The sequence below is a fragment of the Hypanus sabinus genome, chromosome 6 (assembly GCF_030144855.1).
Source record: "Hypanus sabinus isolate sHypSab1 chromosome 6, sHypSab1.hap1, whole genome shotgun sequence".
In the NCBI taxonomy this organism is placed as follows: Eukaryota; Metazoa; Chordata; class Chondrichthyes; order Myliobatiformes; family Dasyatidae; genus Hypanus; species Hypanus sabinus.
In genome coordinates, this window is record NC_082711.1 from 166,001,294 (window position 1) to 166,019,873 (window position 18,580).

The following is an 18,580-nucleotide window of genomic DNA, read 5'->3' on the forward strand; positions in this document are numbered from 1 at the left end:
TAGTAGGCATTAGTATCTTCTGTTGCTAAGTGTATTTACAGTTTTGGGGGTTTAATTGTCCTGATTTATATCTCTATATTGTGTTGTGGTTGGTCTGGAGTTCTTTTTTTGTTGCGGGGCTTGGGGAGGATACTAACTTTACATGTCTTCAATTTGGGTGCTTTCTCAATTATCGTTTTTTGTATTATATTATTATTGTATGTTTATTTTTGCACTGTATTAATGTTCTTCATTTTGATCTGGGGGGTTTTTATCTGTAGCGATGTAGAAAATGTATAAAAAAACTAATAAAAAAAGAAAAAAAGAAAATAAACAGAAGCACAAACCTCGAAAGCAATTGTAAGGTTTAATGTGATTCCAAACACGGGTAAGAAGTCCTGGTTTGAGACGATTGTAGGGAACATTAGTCACCAAATTAGCAAGACACTGTTCCAAGAAAAAAAGAAAAATACAAGATCAAAATACTAAACTTATAAGATACCACCCCAACTTTTAAAAAGTCTCAAAAAAATAGTACTCCTCAGTACTATACTCTCATTATCACACCATAATGTAGAGTATGCTGTGACATCTTGGAATTAGAATTAAAACAGATGTTTGCTTAACTGAATTGACACTTAATCACTAAAAGGACACAAGGAGTGTATTAAACACATTCTGCAGATTCTGCAGATACTGGAAAACCTGAGCAACATATACAAAATGTTGGAGGAACTCAGCAGGTCAGGCAATGTCTATTGAGAGAAATAAGCAGTGAACATTTCAGGCCAAGATCCTTCATCAGGACAGATACACGATAAAGGGTCTCAGTCCAAAGTGTCAACTCTTTATTCCTCTCTATTGATGCTGCCTGACCTGTTGAGTTTCTCCGGTATTTTGTGTGTGTTACTTTGAATTTCCAGCATATGCAGAATCTCTTGTGTTTAAAAACAAAAGCAAAACTGTTAAACTTGAATACATTAAATAGTGTTATTAGAGACGTTCAGCTCATTTAGCATATTTAAGTTTCGGAGTTTTATTCATCACTCCATTCTTGTCTTTAACTTTGACTTGTTGAATCATCATCTTTATCATCATTATGCGCCATGTCATATGACGTGGGCAATCATGGGTTTTCCAAGACCACATTTGTTTGTGGCAAATTTTTCACTAGAAGTGGTTTGCTATTGCCTTCTTCTGGGCAGTATCTTTATAAGATATAACATCAACAAGATATTTGCTTAGAAAGAAATGAAATGATTCAAACTACTGGCAAGTGATAGGTGGTTGGGTGGCTGAAGTAAGAAGCTGGGAGGTAGTAGATGGAAGAGGTGAAGGGGCTGAAGATGATGGAATCTGATAGGAGAGGATAATGGACATTGGAAGAAAGCGGACAGGCGCCAGAGTAAGCTGACTGGCAGATGAGGAGAAGAGAAGGGATGAAAGGTGAACCAAAATGTGGAATGGAAAGAGATAGACAAGTTCTGAGGAAGGACACCAGGCCATAGTGGTGAATCACATGGGTACAGAATCAGAGAGAAGCAGAGTTCACAGACTGTGAACAGTGAGAGAGAGACTTACTGAACACAATTTAAACTCCTTTGGGATAGACATAACTCAAAGAGACTTTGCAGTGGATTAGAGTGTGTGCCACTTAATGGGGAGTACAACTGACTGTTATGTGAAAGTACTGGCAAAAGCTATCAAAAGATAATGTAGCAAGTCTCACATCAAGAAACAGATTTTTAAACACAATGTAAGAAATTATTACAGTGAAGGCCAAAAATGACAACTTGATGAATCAATTGCAAACCACACACAAAATGCTGGAGGAACTCTGAAGATCATGCAGCATCTATGGAGGGAAACGAATAGTTGACGTTTCATGCTGAGACCCTTCATCAGGGACTTGGCCCCAAATACCAACTGGTTATTTCTCTCCATTGATACCGCCTGACCTAATGACTTCCTCCAACACTGTATGTATGCTGCTCAATTCTTCCAGAATCTGCAGCATCGCTTGTGTCTCTGTAGAATCAATTAATCAATAGGCACATTAAGATGCAGTAGGAACACATACAGTTTACCTTGATTATCTGTGTGAGTGTTTGTGGCGAGGATTCTGCCACTAAGGCAAGCAACAGACATCTGTGAAGCTCCCGGATGCTGGAAGCCAGGGTGACAGAGAAAGGTATGAAGGCTCTGCGATGGTCACTGGTGTCTTCCGCAACAGACAGAAAGTGCTTCGATCCTTCCAAGATGGCTGATAAGACTTGCAGGGCACCAGCACGGACCTAATCCATGTAAATTGGTTTATGATTGTCGCATGAACAGAGGTACAGTGAAAAGCTTGTCTTGCCCATAGATCAACTCATTTGCAACAGTGAACTGAGATAGTACAAAGTAAAATAATAACAGAGCACAAAATAACTATTCCTAGGATTTTAATTTAAATAGCAGAACAACTGCAATTGAAGTAATGAGTGGATCTGCAAAGAGCAGCTTGTAACTGAGTAGCCACACTCCATTTACTGAAATATTAAACTTCAGTAGCTCATTCTTCTACATTGTTCTTTAGTCATCAATCTTTTGTCCACAAATGAAAGAGAATTGTAATCTGTTTCTTCAGAGGCCACATATTGCACTTAAGTCAATATATGAAGTTCAATCTATGGATCTCAAATTGCTGATAATAAACATTAATTCTACAACTAATTGATTCCAAATTTCCCGACCTACAAAATTCAGAAAGGCCAAACCAGCCTGTGCAGTCTACCCAGTGAGGGCCACGTTATCTGGGATCAAAGAGCACAAACTAAAATCCAGCTTTGCAGATTAATAATTAATTTGTATCATACAAGCTAGAATTTCACTATCCTCTAGCTAAAGAAATGCCTCCTCATCTCTACTCTAATGGAATGTGCTTCTATTCTGAGGTTGTGCCCACTGGTCCTAGTCTCTCACATTATAGGAAACATCTTCTCCACATCCAATCTATCTAGGCCTTTCAATATTCAATAGCTTTCAATGAGATCTCCTCCCTCATTCTTCTAAATGCCAGCATATACATTAATGATCTGGATGATGGGGTGGTAAATTAGATAAGTAAGTATGCAGATGATACTAAATTAAGTGGCATTGTGGATAATGAAGTAGGTTTTCAAAGCTTGCAGAGAGATTTAGGCCAGTTAGAAGTGTGGGCTGAAAGATGGCAGATGGAGTTTAATGCTGATAAGTGTGAGGTGCTACATCTTGGAAGGACTAATCAAAATAGGACATACATGGTAAATGGTAGGGCATTGAGGAATGCAGTAGAACAGAGTGATCTAGGAATAATGGTGCATAGTTCCCTGAAGGTAGAATCTCATGTGGATAGGGTGTTGAAGAAAGATTTTGGTATGCTGGCCTTTATAAATCAGAGCATTGAGTATAGGAGTTGGGATGTAATGTTAAAATTGTACAAGGCATTGGTGAGGCCAAATTTGGAGTATTGTGTACAGATCTGGTCACTGAATTATAGGAAAGATGTCAACAAAATAGAGAGAGTACAGAAGAGATTTACTAGAATGTTACCTGGGTTTCAGCACCTAAGTTACAGAGAAAGGTTGAACAAGTTAGGTCTTTATTCTTTGGAGTGCAGAAGGTTGAGAGGGGATTTGATAGAGGTATTTAAAATTATGAGGGGGATAGATAGAGTTCATGTGGATAGGCTTTTTCCATTGAGAGTGGGGGAGATTCAACCCCTACTTGTCAAGAGGACATGAGTTGAGAGATAAGGGGCAAAAGTTTAGGGGTAACAAGAGGGGAAACTTCTTTACTCAGAGAGTGGTAGCTGTGTGGAACGAGCTTCCAGTAGAAGTGATAGAGTCAGGTTCGATATTGTCGTTTTAACAAAATTGAATAGGTATATGGACAGGAAAGGAATGGAGCGTTATGGGCTGAGTGCAGGTCAGTGGGACTAGGTGAGAGTAAGCGTTCGGCACAGACTAGAAGGGCCGAGATGGCCTGTTCCTGTGCTGTAATTGTTATATGGTTATATGTCCAGACTCAGAGGATTCAAGCGCTCCTCATGTTTTAACCCTTTCATTCCCCAGACTATAAAGGCTTTCTCTGGACCCATTCCAATGCCAGCACATCTTTTCTTAGATAAGGAGCCCAAGACTGTTCAGTACATGAGGGGTAATTTCTATTAGCAAATTAACCAATCAAGCAAAGTACTTTTAAGATGTGGGAAGAAAGAAACTGATGAGAAATCCAACGGTGACAGGGAGAACATGAAAACTTCTTTCAACCAACACCTGAGCTGAGGATTGAATCCAAGACTCTGGAACTACGAGGCAGTGGCTCTACAAGCTGAACAACTGTGTCATCCTCATTATTCCTTGATACCTTGTGAACTAATTTAATCTAAAACTAGATTCAAATTACAAGATGTAATGGCAATCCAAAAATCAAGAAAGTAAATTCTACAACAAATCAAATAGGTGTGGAATGGAAAGACAAGTGTTTAAAAATTAATAGCAGTTTTGCAGTGTTAACAACAGTTACATTGTAGTTACAGGACATAGTCTACCTTACAGATAGGGAATTAATTTCTAGGCAACAGGATGCATTTGTATTATATTTTATTACTTACATAAGATAATATTTTGTTTTGTGCTGTATGTGATAGATGTTTTGTGGGTGCACTGGGGTCCAGAGAAACGTTATTTTGTTTGTTTATATACATGTACAGTCAGGTGACAAAGCTGAACTACTCCTTACCTTTGGTGATGGATCTTTTAAAGCAATAGTCATCAAGGATACAGCCTGTGGGCTTCCAATACCAGGAGCATCTGAAATAAATGATGACCAGTAGCCATAAAGAACTTTCTTCTCTATTGACTTTATAGTTGAAAGGAAGCAGGATAAAGCTCCCTGGCGGACTTTTCCCTGAAGTGACCTATAAAGCCAAAAAGAAAAGTTCTGAGACTGGTTATTTTCTCTTTCCTTCTATTATTTCTTCTTATACTTTCTCATCCACTGAAGGTGCTGACCAATGAAAGACTCCATGGAGCACATATTGGGAATATAAGCACAAGACACATACTAAACTTTTAGTTATCTGTTTTCAGCAGGTAAAGCTACTTGTCGGGAATGTAAAGGTGTTAATTGGTCACAGATCTTAATCACTAATCTTCACCATGTCAGCAACTATTATGAGTAAAGCTACGACTAGTGTGGCCAATAACTAGCGTTTTTTGAGCTAAGTTTTCAAGTTATGCATTTGCTTTTACTAGGACATGACATACCATTGTTTTATATTCTTTTAATTCCCCCTTTTTCTTAATCCCAGAGATGTGGTATACATTTTATACATAATTGACATTTGGCTTATTTATGTACACAATCACATTCAAAGATTATGTTTCTCCTAGCTGAGGAATCTTGGACCAGGGACATATTTTGAGAATAAGGGTTAACCATTTAAGACTGAAGAGAAATTTCTTCACTCAGTGGTGGGGAACCTTAAGAATTCTTCATCATGGTTGAGTGTGAAAGCTCAGTTCATGTTCAAAAGCTTTCAACTACGGATTTCTGGTCAATATAGCAATCAAAGGATATAGAGACTGTAATGGAAAAAGGTACTGAGATACAAAATAAGCCATGATCTTGATGAATGGCACAGCATACCTGGGGAAAGGTGGACTACTCCTGCTCCTCTTCCTTATGTTCCCAAAAACAAAGCAGAGCGCACAATACACAAACACTTTATATTTTAAAATCACAAAATACTTACCGCAGTTTGCTTTGGATTCCACCCTCAGTATCGGAATACTCAGAGTCAGAACTATTTATTTTTTTCCAGGAGGGGTAGAAGGAATTTGAAGCGTCTTTTCCATCCAAGGATAGTACTATCCTATCAGAGAAATTCTTTGGTCCATGAAGGAGGTTAAAGGTCATGTTTCCTCCTCTTTGCCGCCCATTCTCTGGTTGACAGAGTAGTTCTGGCTGTGGTATGTCACTGTGGAGGTCTTCCTTTTGATCTTCTGAATGTTCCCTCTTGTTTTTGGATCGCGATTTCTTTTTTTTATGCTTGTCAAGAATAAAGAAGCACATAAGAACATACTCTCAAACAAAAAAAGGAATCAATTTCTACTTCTGATGGACCTCACTTTCTTAAGATGAGAGATTTGATTAGGAACTGTGCTTAAGATGGAATAGAAAACTTATTTATCTTGCACACATACTTGTATTGCTTGGTTTTACAGAACTCTGAATGGCTATTCTTCCATTAGGACGATGAATGTAAGACATGTTGGAACTGTGAGATTTTAGCTAGACCTGAACTGTGGCTGTGTAGTTCTACTCACTCTCATCCCCAAAGGCAAGTTCTAACATCCTTGTGTTGATTCAACAGAAATCCGGGATCCAACAGGCACATGCTAGCTCACCTATCATCAAGGAAATTCATCACCATCCTTGAGCAGAAAACCTCAGCCCCAATTTCTTGCACACAAGTTTACCTTTTAGTGTATGACATAACTATGTGTCTGTAAAAATGTCCTAATTTCATCAATACTCACTCCATAAAACTTCTAACAGGCAACTTCAGTACCAGCCACTATGGCTGTTAGTGCAGTCACACTTAGCTAATCAGAAATTTAAATTGCTGAAGGTGAAAAATCAAAGATGACAGCTTGTAGCTCTTCGACCTATTTGTACAATGAAAATCTGATGGATGGGGTAAGTAAATGAAACCCAGTTTCATTCTGTTTGCAAGAAACTAAAGACAATCTCCTCCTGGAATAAAGAAAGAAAAGTAGACAGCTCTGATATTTGAGCCATTCACTGCTCATCTCTACTTCATCCTACAATGAGGATAGAGAAGACTCCTTGGTCCTTCTGAACACATCCTTCAGGAATACAAAATCTATTGCCATGTTATAACAACATTCAATGGCGTCTTTAAGGAATTCAACCAAGATCCTTTCATATTATATGCCAATAATTTGAATGAGCAATTTGTAGACAATACAATGACAGGTGAAGGTGTAGATAAGGTTGAGGAAGCACAGAGTCTGATGAAGGACTTGGACAGACTGGGAGAATGGGCAAAGAAATTGCAGATGGAATATAGTGTAGGGAAATGTATAGTCATGCACTTAGGTAGCAGGAATAAAGGTGTACACTATCTTCTAAATGAAGAGAAAATTCAAAAATCAGAGGTACAGAGGCATTTGGGAATTCTTGTTCAAAATTCTCCGAAGATCAACTTTCAGGTTGAGTCAATGGTAAGGAAGGCAAATGTAATGTTAGCATTCGTTTTGGGAGGACTAAGGATGTAATACAGAAGCTATGTAAGACATTGGTCAGACTGCACTTGCAGCATTGTAGGCTGTTTTGGACCAGTTATCTAAGACAAGATGTGCTGGCATTGCAGAGGGTCCAGAGGCTCACGAGTGTGATTCTGGGAATGAAAGGGTTAACATATGAGGAGTGTTTGATGGCTCTGGGCCTGTATTCACTGAAGCTTAGAAGAATGAGGGGAGATCCCATTGAAACCTATCACATATTGAAAGGCCTAGATAGAATGGATGTGGAGAGGATATTTCCTATATTGGCTGAGTCTTGGACCAGAGAGCACAGCCTCAGAATAGAGGGACATCTATTTAGAACAGGGATGAGGAATTTCATTAGCCAGAGGGTGGTGAATCTGTGGAATTCATTGCCATGGACAACTGTGGCGACCAAGTCACTGAGTATGTTCAAAGCGGAGGTACTTGATTTGTCAGGGCATCAAAGGTTATGGCGAGAAGGCAGGAGAATGAGTTCAGAGGGATAATAAATCAATCATGAAGGAATGACAGAACAGATTCGATGTGCCAAATGGCCTAATTTTACTCCTATGTTTTATGGTCTAAGTATCCTGACCTGATGTTTAGCTTCAGTACAAGTTATTTTCTGACATGTGCCCTAAACTTGCACACTTCAGAAACAATAACAACAATAAAGAGAAAACTTCCTTCCAGTGATTTAAAACCAGATCACAAGCTTCCTTGTAGAGGTCCCAATGGAAAGCTATGCAAATGTAATATCACATATCTAGGCCCAAAAATAATATCCATTAGCTATTTAAGAAAAAAGAACTGCCTATCATGTTTCTCAGAAATGTTTCAATGGCCTTTACATACTACGTAACTGAGATGAAGTTGTTTATCACATTGACAAACACAGCAGCCATTTTTGCAACACCCATCTTATAACCAGCACTGGAAAGAATGACGATTGAAGGTTTATTTTGTTGATATGTTTTATGGTAGCATCTGAATACTTAGGAGGAAGTTTATATACAGCAGTCCTGCGAGATGGGCAAAAACATTTTCAGGCCCTGTTATACATTACAATTTACTTTTATTTCCATTGAAGCAAATTTAGAAGCAAACTGGTAGGGTTTGTAATGTGCGGCCAAACCAAAAAAAATACAATTTCCCCTGGAGATAACATGTCACCTTGTTGGCAGATTGCTTTAAAACAAGGAACTCTGGTGCACCAAAGACTAGACAAATACTAAAATTTGTGACAATCCATATCTTTAGTGCTATTAGCACGACGATTAAAAAAGACAAACAATTGGAAGCGGGATTGTTTCCCTCATGGGAAATGAGGAATATAAATAATTGGATCATTTGGAGAAGTAATGTGACCATGGAACTCCCAAATTGTCATAAAATCTATGCTGGTTCTCTGCAACTTTACAAGGAAGGAAATAAGAGCATAGGAGATAGGAACAGAATTAGCCCATCCAGTCTGCTGCACCAGTCCATCATGGCTGATTTATTATCCCTCTAATCCCATTCTTCTGCCTCCTCCATGTAACTTTTGACCTTTTACTAATCAAAACCTATCAACCTCCACTTTAAATATACCCAATAACCCAGTCTCCTCAGCCATCTATGGCAGTGAGTTCCACAAATTTACGACCCTCTAGCTAAGAAATTACTTTGTTTTGAAGGGATATCCTTGCATTCTGAGGTTGTGCCCTCTGGCCCTAGATTCCCCCACTATAAGAAACAACCTTCTCCACATTTACTCTATCAAGACCTTTCAATATTCAATAGGTTTCAATGAGATCTTCCCTCATTCTTCAGAACTCCAGCAAGTGCAGGCCCAGAGTCATCAAATGCCCCTCATTCATTAACCCTTTCGTTCCCAGGATCATTCTTGGGAACCTCTTCTAGACTCTCTCCAATGCCAACACATCCTTTCTTAGACAAGGTGCATAAAACTGCTCACAAGTGCGGTCTGACTAAAGCCTTATAAAACCTCAGCTTTAGATCTTTTAGCCACCTTTAACCAGTTTGTCCTTTTTATGACTTCAGACCCATAGAACTATGGGAGGCTCTCGACTACCGAATGAAATAGCCCTGGAAGCCACACAGTTCTGTGGAAATTATAGAGGACAACAAATTTGGTCTTGACAGTGACAACAACATCCTGTGAATGAATTTAATTTAAAAAAAAACATTCAAAAGCAAGATATAAAGTTATTTTTGAAAACCCATTATTACCCCCACTTGTTTTGAAGTGTTTGTGGCACCTCCTGTTTGGTCTTTAGTTGGTGAACTGCCTTCATACTGGGGCAGAGGCGTTGGATATAGAATTGCAGGAACTTCAATGTTCACACCTGGGAAACCGTAGAACATGTATTTCTGGGAAGATATGAGCAAATGGGAAAGAAGATACTTAACCAAAAGGTAAAATAATTACAGGCTGCAAATCGAGCTAAACAGCATTTTTTAAACATAAGACAAAGATTGAAGGCTAAGAAAACTGCCTGCAATTAATATTTCCCCGGACAGTACTAACTCCAGTCACAATGCTTCAGAATGTATCAACTGCAGGGATTCATCAAATCTTGCATAGTTCGATGTGCCATTTAAAGCATGTATAAAGGAAACTAAGATTATAGTATGCAAACACTGGCTGTTAGTGGGTCTTCCCTATAGTTACATTTTTGCTGTTAACAAATAAATTGTTCAGCTATAGTCAGGCCAAGTTCAGGAGGTGCATGAGCCTGAAGATACAGACTCAACATTTTAGGAATAGCTTCTTTCCCTCCACCATCAGATTTCTGAATGGACAGTGAACCAACCCATGAATACTACCTCACTATTTTTGCTCTCTTTTTGTATTACTTATTTGATTTAATTTTTATATATATAATTATAATTAGTTTATTTATTGCACTGCACTGCTGCCACAAAACAACAAATTCCATGATCTAAGTCAGTGATACTTAACCTGATTTGGATTCTGGAAAGCTTACAGTCACTTACTTTAAAGGCGGCCAGGAGAGTTCCCAGTTGGTCTGCTTGTGTCAGATTAATCCTTCCGGCATTCAGAATAGAATGGATGCCCTTCAGTGCATTTTGTAACAACTGAAACAAGAATTTCAATCTCATCAATTGCTGAAAAGAGTGTATGGGCTCAGTTGATGGTATGAGAGACAGAGAGCAATGCTATGGTGGCAGGTAGTCGTGATTCCGGGACTTAGGGAAATGTGTACTTAGTGCCGACATTGGGAAAGGCAAATCTTACTTAATCTGTTGTGAGAAGACAATGGGCACCCCACAAAAAAGGAGGATGCTGACAGGGAGTGAAATAATAGAAGAATTATTCCCTCAAAAACTAGGCTCTGGGATTGTCAAAGAGCTGTGGCTTTCAGACAAACATAGCTTGATGACCACACATCTTCAATGCATAGTAAAATGACATGAAACTCTTACTCTGTTTTTATCTCTTTCAATTTCTTTATTGCCCTCTAGAAAGTCAAATCACAACTTTGTGGAGATTAATAATAACCTTTCATTAACTCTACCGGAGTTGCCCTTTTCTCCAAAAGACACCAGATACAACTGATACCATACACTTGCCAATTTTTTATCAGTTCCTTTCTATATATGGCACTCAAGTGCACACACATTCACCAACTTGTCCTTTTCCACCAGAAAGATTCCATTAATACAAACTTTAGCTGGTTTAAATATTGATGGAAAACAAGTCCTTCACAGGTATTATCTCAAAGTTTGGCAAGTGGACAAAACATGACAGAACTACAGTTATTATCTTTCTCAGAGTGTCTTATATTTAACTGCTGAATGTACAATTAAGCAAAAAATTTTCACAATTTTAGATACACGTCTTTCTCACTCCTTGAAAGAGCTACATTTACAGTTAACTCATATTGTTCAAAATTATTTAATAACAAATTCTGCAGTTGAAGTTCTTGTGCATATAGACAGACATATGATACGCTTCGGAACATTATTATACACAAAGCTTTTCATCACATCATGGGTACTTCCCTCAGTCTATGAGAACAGAAACATTGTGAAATGTTTGCTAAGTAGAGGTGAAGAGAAGCCAACTTATAAAACTACTGGTGGTTGCTTAGTAACACCGAGGCACTGCAATTTTGACCAGACTCAAACTTTCTCATATGGAAACCCCATAGTCTTAGTAGAGCTCTAGAAAGACAATGACTTCAAGTACAAAAACTTTCTTTAGAAGAGTACAATAATATTATCCAACCTGAAAAACATTTCACAGTCATTTGATGCACTAAATGGTCAGTGACAGGTTATAGCATTGGAACAAGGTTAAGAAAGCAGAATTAACAAGTAATTCTACTTAAATTGATTTTACATAGATGCTCAAAAAGAAAATCAGAATGAGAAACATAATTTTCTGTCATTTAGGGCTTGTGACTGATAGGTGCCGAATACTATTCACAGCTTGTAGTACCTATTGCCCTGGTTATACACAACATTTTGCTATCACGACTTTTGCTTTTGGCTGTTAAATTATATCATAATGAAATCCTCTATGTATTGCTAGGTCATGACTCATGATTTCCATGCAGAGAGCTCTTAACTTGTGGTATAAAGGAAAAAATGGCTTTGCAATGATATAGTGACTCAGCCCAAGAATAGTTAAACTGCTTTTACAGTGTTGAAGCACTTTTGAAGTGCATTGTGATGGAACAAATGCAAGAGACAATATTTGCCATTATCGTAAGGCATAAATTCGAAGCCGTGCATGTCTTCAGCTGAAGACCAGAATGCACAATGAGATGGTAACCTTCACTTGTTTAAACACACCTCCTAATATCAAGGTTTAGCATCACTGGGATAAAGTTAGCTTTACTGGGATACAAACAAGCAGAGCAGGTGAGCAAGGATGTGGAAGATGGTGTATAATAGGGGGGAAATGTGCACATAACAGAACTATCACAAATCACTGAACATACAGGTCAGACTGGCAGCTAGGAAGACAAATGGTACGTTTATTTTATTGGTGGAAGGGTTTGAATACAAGAATAAGGAACTCTTGTGGAGTCTTGGTTAGACCGCATCTGGAATACTGTATATAGTTCTGGTCTCATCGCCAAAAAAAAGCCTGCACTTGTCACTGTGGGAATATTGCAAACTGGTTTGATGGATAGTGTGTTCATCATACGAAGGTGATTTTGTAGACCAAAAATATATATTGTATAGCATAGAAAACAGAAAGGAAGATCTCATTGGAAAACAAAATGAGTTAAAAGCTTACAGGCTAAATGAAAGGGAATATTTTTCATAATTATGTCTAAGACCAGGAGACATATTTTCATAAAAAAGAATAGGCAATTTAAGACTGAAGTGGGGAGAAATTCCTTCATCAGAGGGTGGTGAAAGTTTGAAATTCTCTACACCAGACAGCTATAGTGGCTCAGTCATCATGCTAATTCAAAATGGAGAATGGTAGATCTATCGAATATTAAGAGAATCAAAGGATATGGGGATATTGCTGAAGCAGATCAGTCATGACAGAGCAGGCTCAGACCTATTCCTATTCCTGATCCCCTTTCTTACATTTTTAAAAGACAATCACAAGTCAACTCAAATATAAACATATAACTTGATCTTAGGTGCATGCTACCTAGTTACCTTACAAACTGTAACATCATCAACGTCAGGACTCTTTGGGTTCTTCAAGACATTCAGAAAGGTCTGCAGTGATATGAGTTTGTACTGTTCCTCCAGGTAAGCCTGTCCAGGTACACTGGCAACAAGAAATTGAAACAATTCACTTCCAGGTTATGGACCTTCTACAATTTTCTTTCAATACTTAAATAATGATAGTGAGTTAATGAGGTTTGATTTTATTCCATCCTCTTTGAAGAAGAGCTGTTTAAAAATGGTTACATATTATTGCTGTTTTCAACACGTTATGTTTGAGATGAATGCGCCTGACAACAGCAACTACCATAAACAAAGAGGCTAAAGGGGGAGTCCTTAGTCTTGAAAGGTATATCCATAATATGTAAGGTGGTAGATAACTTTAACATGGATTGGGTCAGTAGCTGAGGCAGGATAATGATTCATCTAATCTCCGCCCCATGATGCAGGCAGAACTGAATTTAGTGTTGCTTACTACAAGCCAATCCTTTAACCACCCTCTGTTCTTTCCCCATAATTGCAAAACACAATGACAAAATCTCCCTTCATCACCAGCTCAGTGAGGCTCCTTCAGGGCACCACTCAAGATGAGGATCTTTAATATGGTGGAAAGGACAGCTGGTGCAAGGGCACAACACCAACTCAAGACCACCTCCAAGTCACACATCAAAGCAACAGAGTGGCGCAGTTAATACAGCTGTTCCCTCATAGTTCCAAACCTCTGGGTTCAATCCTGACTTCTGCTATTGGTTGCATTTGGTTTGTATGTGCTCCCTCTGAACCTGCACGTTTCCTAGGGGTACTCCAGTACTCTTCCATGTCCACAAATGTGCAGGTTAGTAGGTTATCTGTCTAATGTAAATTCCCCATCAGCTAGATGCTAATGGGAGTTGATGGAATTATGGTGAAAATATAACATGGTAGCAATAGGATTCGCATAAATGATAGGCCTTTGTGATGTATGAGTCTACGACCATTCTAACTCAAAGTTCAAAGTAAATTTATTAGCAAAGTACTTCTCGCAAGCATACTCAATAAATCTGTAACAGAAGAATAACCATAACCTGTGTATAAGATGATGATAGGCATTGATTGTGTGGATAGCCAGAAGTTTTTACCCAGGGCTGAAATGGCTAACATGAGGGAACATTGTTTTAGGTGCTTGGATGTGGGTACAAGGGGGATGTCAGAGGTAAGTTTTTCACACAGAGAGTGGTGGATGCGTGGAATGTACTGCCAGCAAAGGTAGTAGAGGTAAATACAGTAAGATCTTTTAAGAGATTATTAGAAAGGTACATGGAGCTTAGAAAAACAGAGGGCTATGTAATAGGGAAATTCTAGATAGTTTCTAGAGTAGGTTACATGATCGACATAGCATTATGCACCGGAGGGCCTGTAATGTGCTGTAGATATCTACGTTTCTATGTAACTATAACACAATCAATGAAAGATCACAGCAACTTGGGTATTCAACCGAGCCCTTAAAAGTAAGCCCATTAGTTGTGGGAACATGTCAATTATGGGGCAAGCGAAGTTGAGTGAAGTTATCCCCTTTGGTTCAAGAGCCTAATGGGTGAGAGGTAATAACTGTTCCTGAACCTGGTGATGAGAGTCCTGAAGCTCCTGTACCTTCTTCCTGATGGCAACAACAAGAAGACAGTTTATCCTGGATGGTGGGGGCTCCTGAATGTGATACGACACTGTTTCTTGTAGATGTGCTCAATGGTGGGAAGGGTTTTACCCATGACAGACTGGGCAGATTTCTGAACTGCCATTTATGCTATCACTATTTTATTACATCCTCTCTTTTCAACCTTCTTCTCTTTTATTGCATCTCCTTTAGAATTAGAATCAGAATCAGGTTTAATATCACTGGTACATGTTGTGAAGTTTGTTAACTTTGAGGCAGCAGTACAATGCAATACATGTTAATAAAGAGAAAGGTTTCTATACCTTTTTCCTGACAGTAGCAGTATGTCCTGGTTGGTGGAATTCCTTAATGATGGACACCGCCTTTCTGAGGCACTGCTCTTTGAAGACATCCTGAATACTTAGTAGGCTCCTGCCCATGATGAAGCTGACCAATTTTACAACTCTCTGATCTTTAGATGGATTCAACCCAATAACTGTCCTATGTTTATTTATCTGCTTTGTTTTATTCTTTCTCTCCAGTCATCCAGGAACATTCTTACTGTGCTATCTTTCTTCCTCAAGGAAAATACCTATATTGCATTTAAACTATCTCTTCCTGAAAGTCTAGCTTGGTCTAGTTACAATTTTACCTACCAATGTTTAATTCAATTTTCCCGGGCCAGATGTTAAGTCTGCCCCTTCTCCAGTTGATTAGTTTTATCTCAGAGTGGTCCATATCCATTTCCATCTCTATTTTTAACCTTATGATACTATGATCACTATTCCAAAATTGATTTCACTGCTTCTCTGCTGGATAATAGCTTACCACTGACTTTTCAAGAGCATTTTGGGTAGGCAGTAAATGCTCAACTTACCAGCTATATCCCCTGAATGAATCAAGTACAAAACAGCAGTTCTGCACACTGTCCATTAACCACAAAATCGAGCATTATGAGATGGTCATAGGGAAGAAAATGAAATATTAAATTCCCAGTCATATAGTTTTTACAAGGAATATCAATTTTGAGAGACAATAAGCCAGATTTCACCAACAGATGTTGGCAGTGCTGTTCATCTCTTTGCATGGCAGCAAGTCTAAGATTTCCACATGTCTGCTCATGAAAATCACCTCTCAGATCCTGCAAGAACCAAGACCCAATAATTTCACTGAGGATTATAGGCCTACAGATGCCAAGGTTTAAGCAAGTTTCTATTTTCAAAAAAATTGTGTGTTTTGTTTAGATATTAATTATTTAAGTACTCTATGTTTTATTTGACATCAATTACCTTGTCAAAAACAGTTAATAGATTTTTAAAGAAATATAATTATTTACTATAATTTTAATATGTTTGACAAATCTCCATGCCAGAGGCAAAAGAAACTACTAAAGATTCCTCCAAGCTTTTACAGCTAGCAAAGCTTGGGGCAAGTCCTTAGCAAGTGACAAATTTTTCAGGGACATTTCGAGGACCAGGTTATTTCAGTGCATTGTAGGACCCGCAGTGTTTTAAGACCGTAAGACCATAAAATATAGGAGCAGAAGTAGGCCATTTGGCCCATCAAGTCTGCTCTGCCATTCAATCATGAGCTGATCCAATTCTTCCAGTCATCCCCACTCCCCTGCCTTCTCACCATACCCTTTGATGCCCTGGCTAATCAAGAACATATCTATCTCTGCCTTAAATACTTGGCTTCCACAGCCACTCATGGCAACAAATTCCACAGATTTACCACCCTCTGACTGAAGGAATTTCTCTGCATCTCTGTTCTAAATGGACGTCCTTCAATCCTGAAGTCGTGCCCTCTTGTCCTAGACTCCCCTACCATGGGAAATAACTTTGCCATATCTAATCTGTTCAGGCTTTTTAACATTCGGAATGTTTCTTTGAGATCCCCCTCATTCTCCTGAACTTCAGGGAATACAGCTCAAGAGCTGCCAGATGTTCCTCATACAGTAACCCTTTCACTCCTGCAATCATTTTCTTGAATCTTCTCTGAACCGTCTCCACTGTCAGTATATCCTTTCTAAAATAAGGAGCCCAAAACTGCACACAAATTGTGGTCTCATGAGTGTCTTACAGAGCCTCAGCATCACATCCCTGTTCTTATATTCTATACCTCTAGAAATGAATGCCAACATTGCATTTGCCTTCTTCGCCAGCGACTCAACCTGAAGGTTAACCTTTAGGGTATCCTGCACAAGGACTCCCAAGTCCCTTTGCACCTTTGCATTTTGAATTCTCTACCCATCTAGATAATAGTCTGCCTGTTTATTTCTTCCACCAAAGTGCATGACCACACTTTCCAACACTGTACTTCTAAACTCTGTGAAACACCGAATGTGCATGGCAGAGTGCTCACATGTGAACCAGGGAAATACAGGCATGGAGAATTCCTGGGCAGCAAAAATTCCTGACCATAGCACTTGACGTGCAAGACTCGGATAAATAAGTTTGTAACTTCTAAAGTTTAGTTGTTCAAACAATTCTCCAACTAGACCATTTGATGAAGCATTGCACTTTGACAGACTAGAGCAATGCATGTAAACAGGCCATTTTGTTATGCTGTTTATGCATGTCCCACTAGTCAACAATGAAGAAGGTATGAAGAAAATTATCACAGAACTCCCTGAAATTCTAGCTCTCTTTCTGTTCATCCGTCATTGGAAATAGCACTAGCCAGTGAGGAGCGAAAAGAACAGGATTGAAAGATTTGGTGTAAGTTATTATGCAAAGTGATGGGATGGTCTACCTCAGACAGAGATTAGCCATGCAGTACACAGCTGCCCTCCGTAGGTCCACATCAGACTCCGCCGGTGCACTAAGCTGCAGTAAGATTCCATTTTTTCCAAGCAGGTCTGGCAGAAACTGGAAAGAAATGCAAAAATGAAATTACATCTCACATTTATCACTATCCTTAACTAATAAAAGTCTTCAAGGCAAATGAATGCTGTACATTGCTTCACAGGTAATCAATTAAAAAACTGGAAAATACAGCAGTCTTCTCAGTATTTGCAAGATCAGAAGAGTGCGTGTAAATCTGCCACAGGAAGAATAGCAGGAGGGGGAAGAGAGTTGTTTGTGATTCCATAAGCAAACCATCAGCATTTTACTAAAACAGAATTTAAAAATCTGTTACTAATATTTTTTAAAATGTTAAGCTTTTTCATTCAGCTGTATGTGGCACAGCAATTCTAAAGGGATCCCAAACTAAAATTTAGCACAGTCCTTTCTTACTTGCCTTTTTCATGTCTCAGTAATAGTCCTGGGAATAAATTTGATAAAACATTTGAGCATCCCTGTAAGTGCCATCAGGATCACTCTGGGGCTGAGCAGAATTTGGCTGCTGAAAAATCCTACATTGCATCTCTACATAAATGGTTCTTTGATAATGGCAAAGAAGGAAGCCTTTCATCCCATCTAGCCTTTGTAACACCCAGTAGAACCAGTCAGTCTTGTAGTCCCACACTTGTCCTATGACCTGCAAATTATTCTTACTCAAGTACCTATCCATTTCCCTTCAAAAGACCTGATTGATTCGGTTTGCATCACCCTTACAGGCAATAAGTTTCAGAACTACTCTACCTCTTCATTCTCATCCTTGAAATGCTGGCTAATGCTCTCCATCTTTTTTCTCTGTAAGGAGAACCTCTCTAATCTAATATTATGGCTCTGCTCATCAGAGGAAAATGCAATTATGATCCTAATCGGATCCAAGGAATCTACGCTTTCAATTACATTTCCCTGGATCTGGCATCACCATGGGAGCACAACAGCAGGCCAACGCTTTGACCAGATCCAAAAATTTCTGGGCATCTTTGTTCATTTTTGACAAGTTCCAATCGATTATCTACAGCTGAAAAAGTAATCTGATGTCTCTTGACACCAACAAATGTGCTTCCTAAAACCAGTATCTACATTACTGCAGCTTTTCAAATGTTAGCCTTGAAAACTGGTTGAACAGGAATTTGATGACATTGATTAAC

General features: G+C 38.7%; 1 protein-coding gene across 1 annotated transcript in view; it reads right to left on the bottom strand.

Annotated features, from left to right (window-relative positions):
• heatr6 (HEAT repeat containing 6) overlaps positions 1 to 18,580 on the bottom strand; it is a 73,163-nt gene that overhangs the window by 34,579 nt on the left and 20,004 nt on the right. Inside the window, exons 4-11 of the mRNA XM_059973383.1 lie at positions 17,347 to 17,462; positions 12,951 to 13,065; positions 10,299 to 10,400; positions 9,531 to 9,671; positions 5,759 to 6,054; positions 4,744 to 4,921; positions 2,067 to 2,273; positions 327 to 426 (exon numbers count right to left, since the gene is read on the bottom strand). Coding sequence (XP_059829366.1) covers positions 327 to 426; positions 2,067 to 2,273; positions 4,744 to 4,921; positions 5,759 to 6,054; positions 9,531 to 9,671; positions 10,299 to 10,400; positions 12,951 to 13,065; positions 17,347 to 17,462 — 1,255 coding nt within the window. The remainder of the gene's footprint in view (positions 1 to 326; positions 427 to 2,066; positions 2,274 to 4,743; positions 4,922 to 5,758; positions 6,055 to 9,530; positions 9,672 to 10,298; positions 10,401 to 12,950; positions 13,066 to 17,346; positions 17,463 to 18,580) is intronic.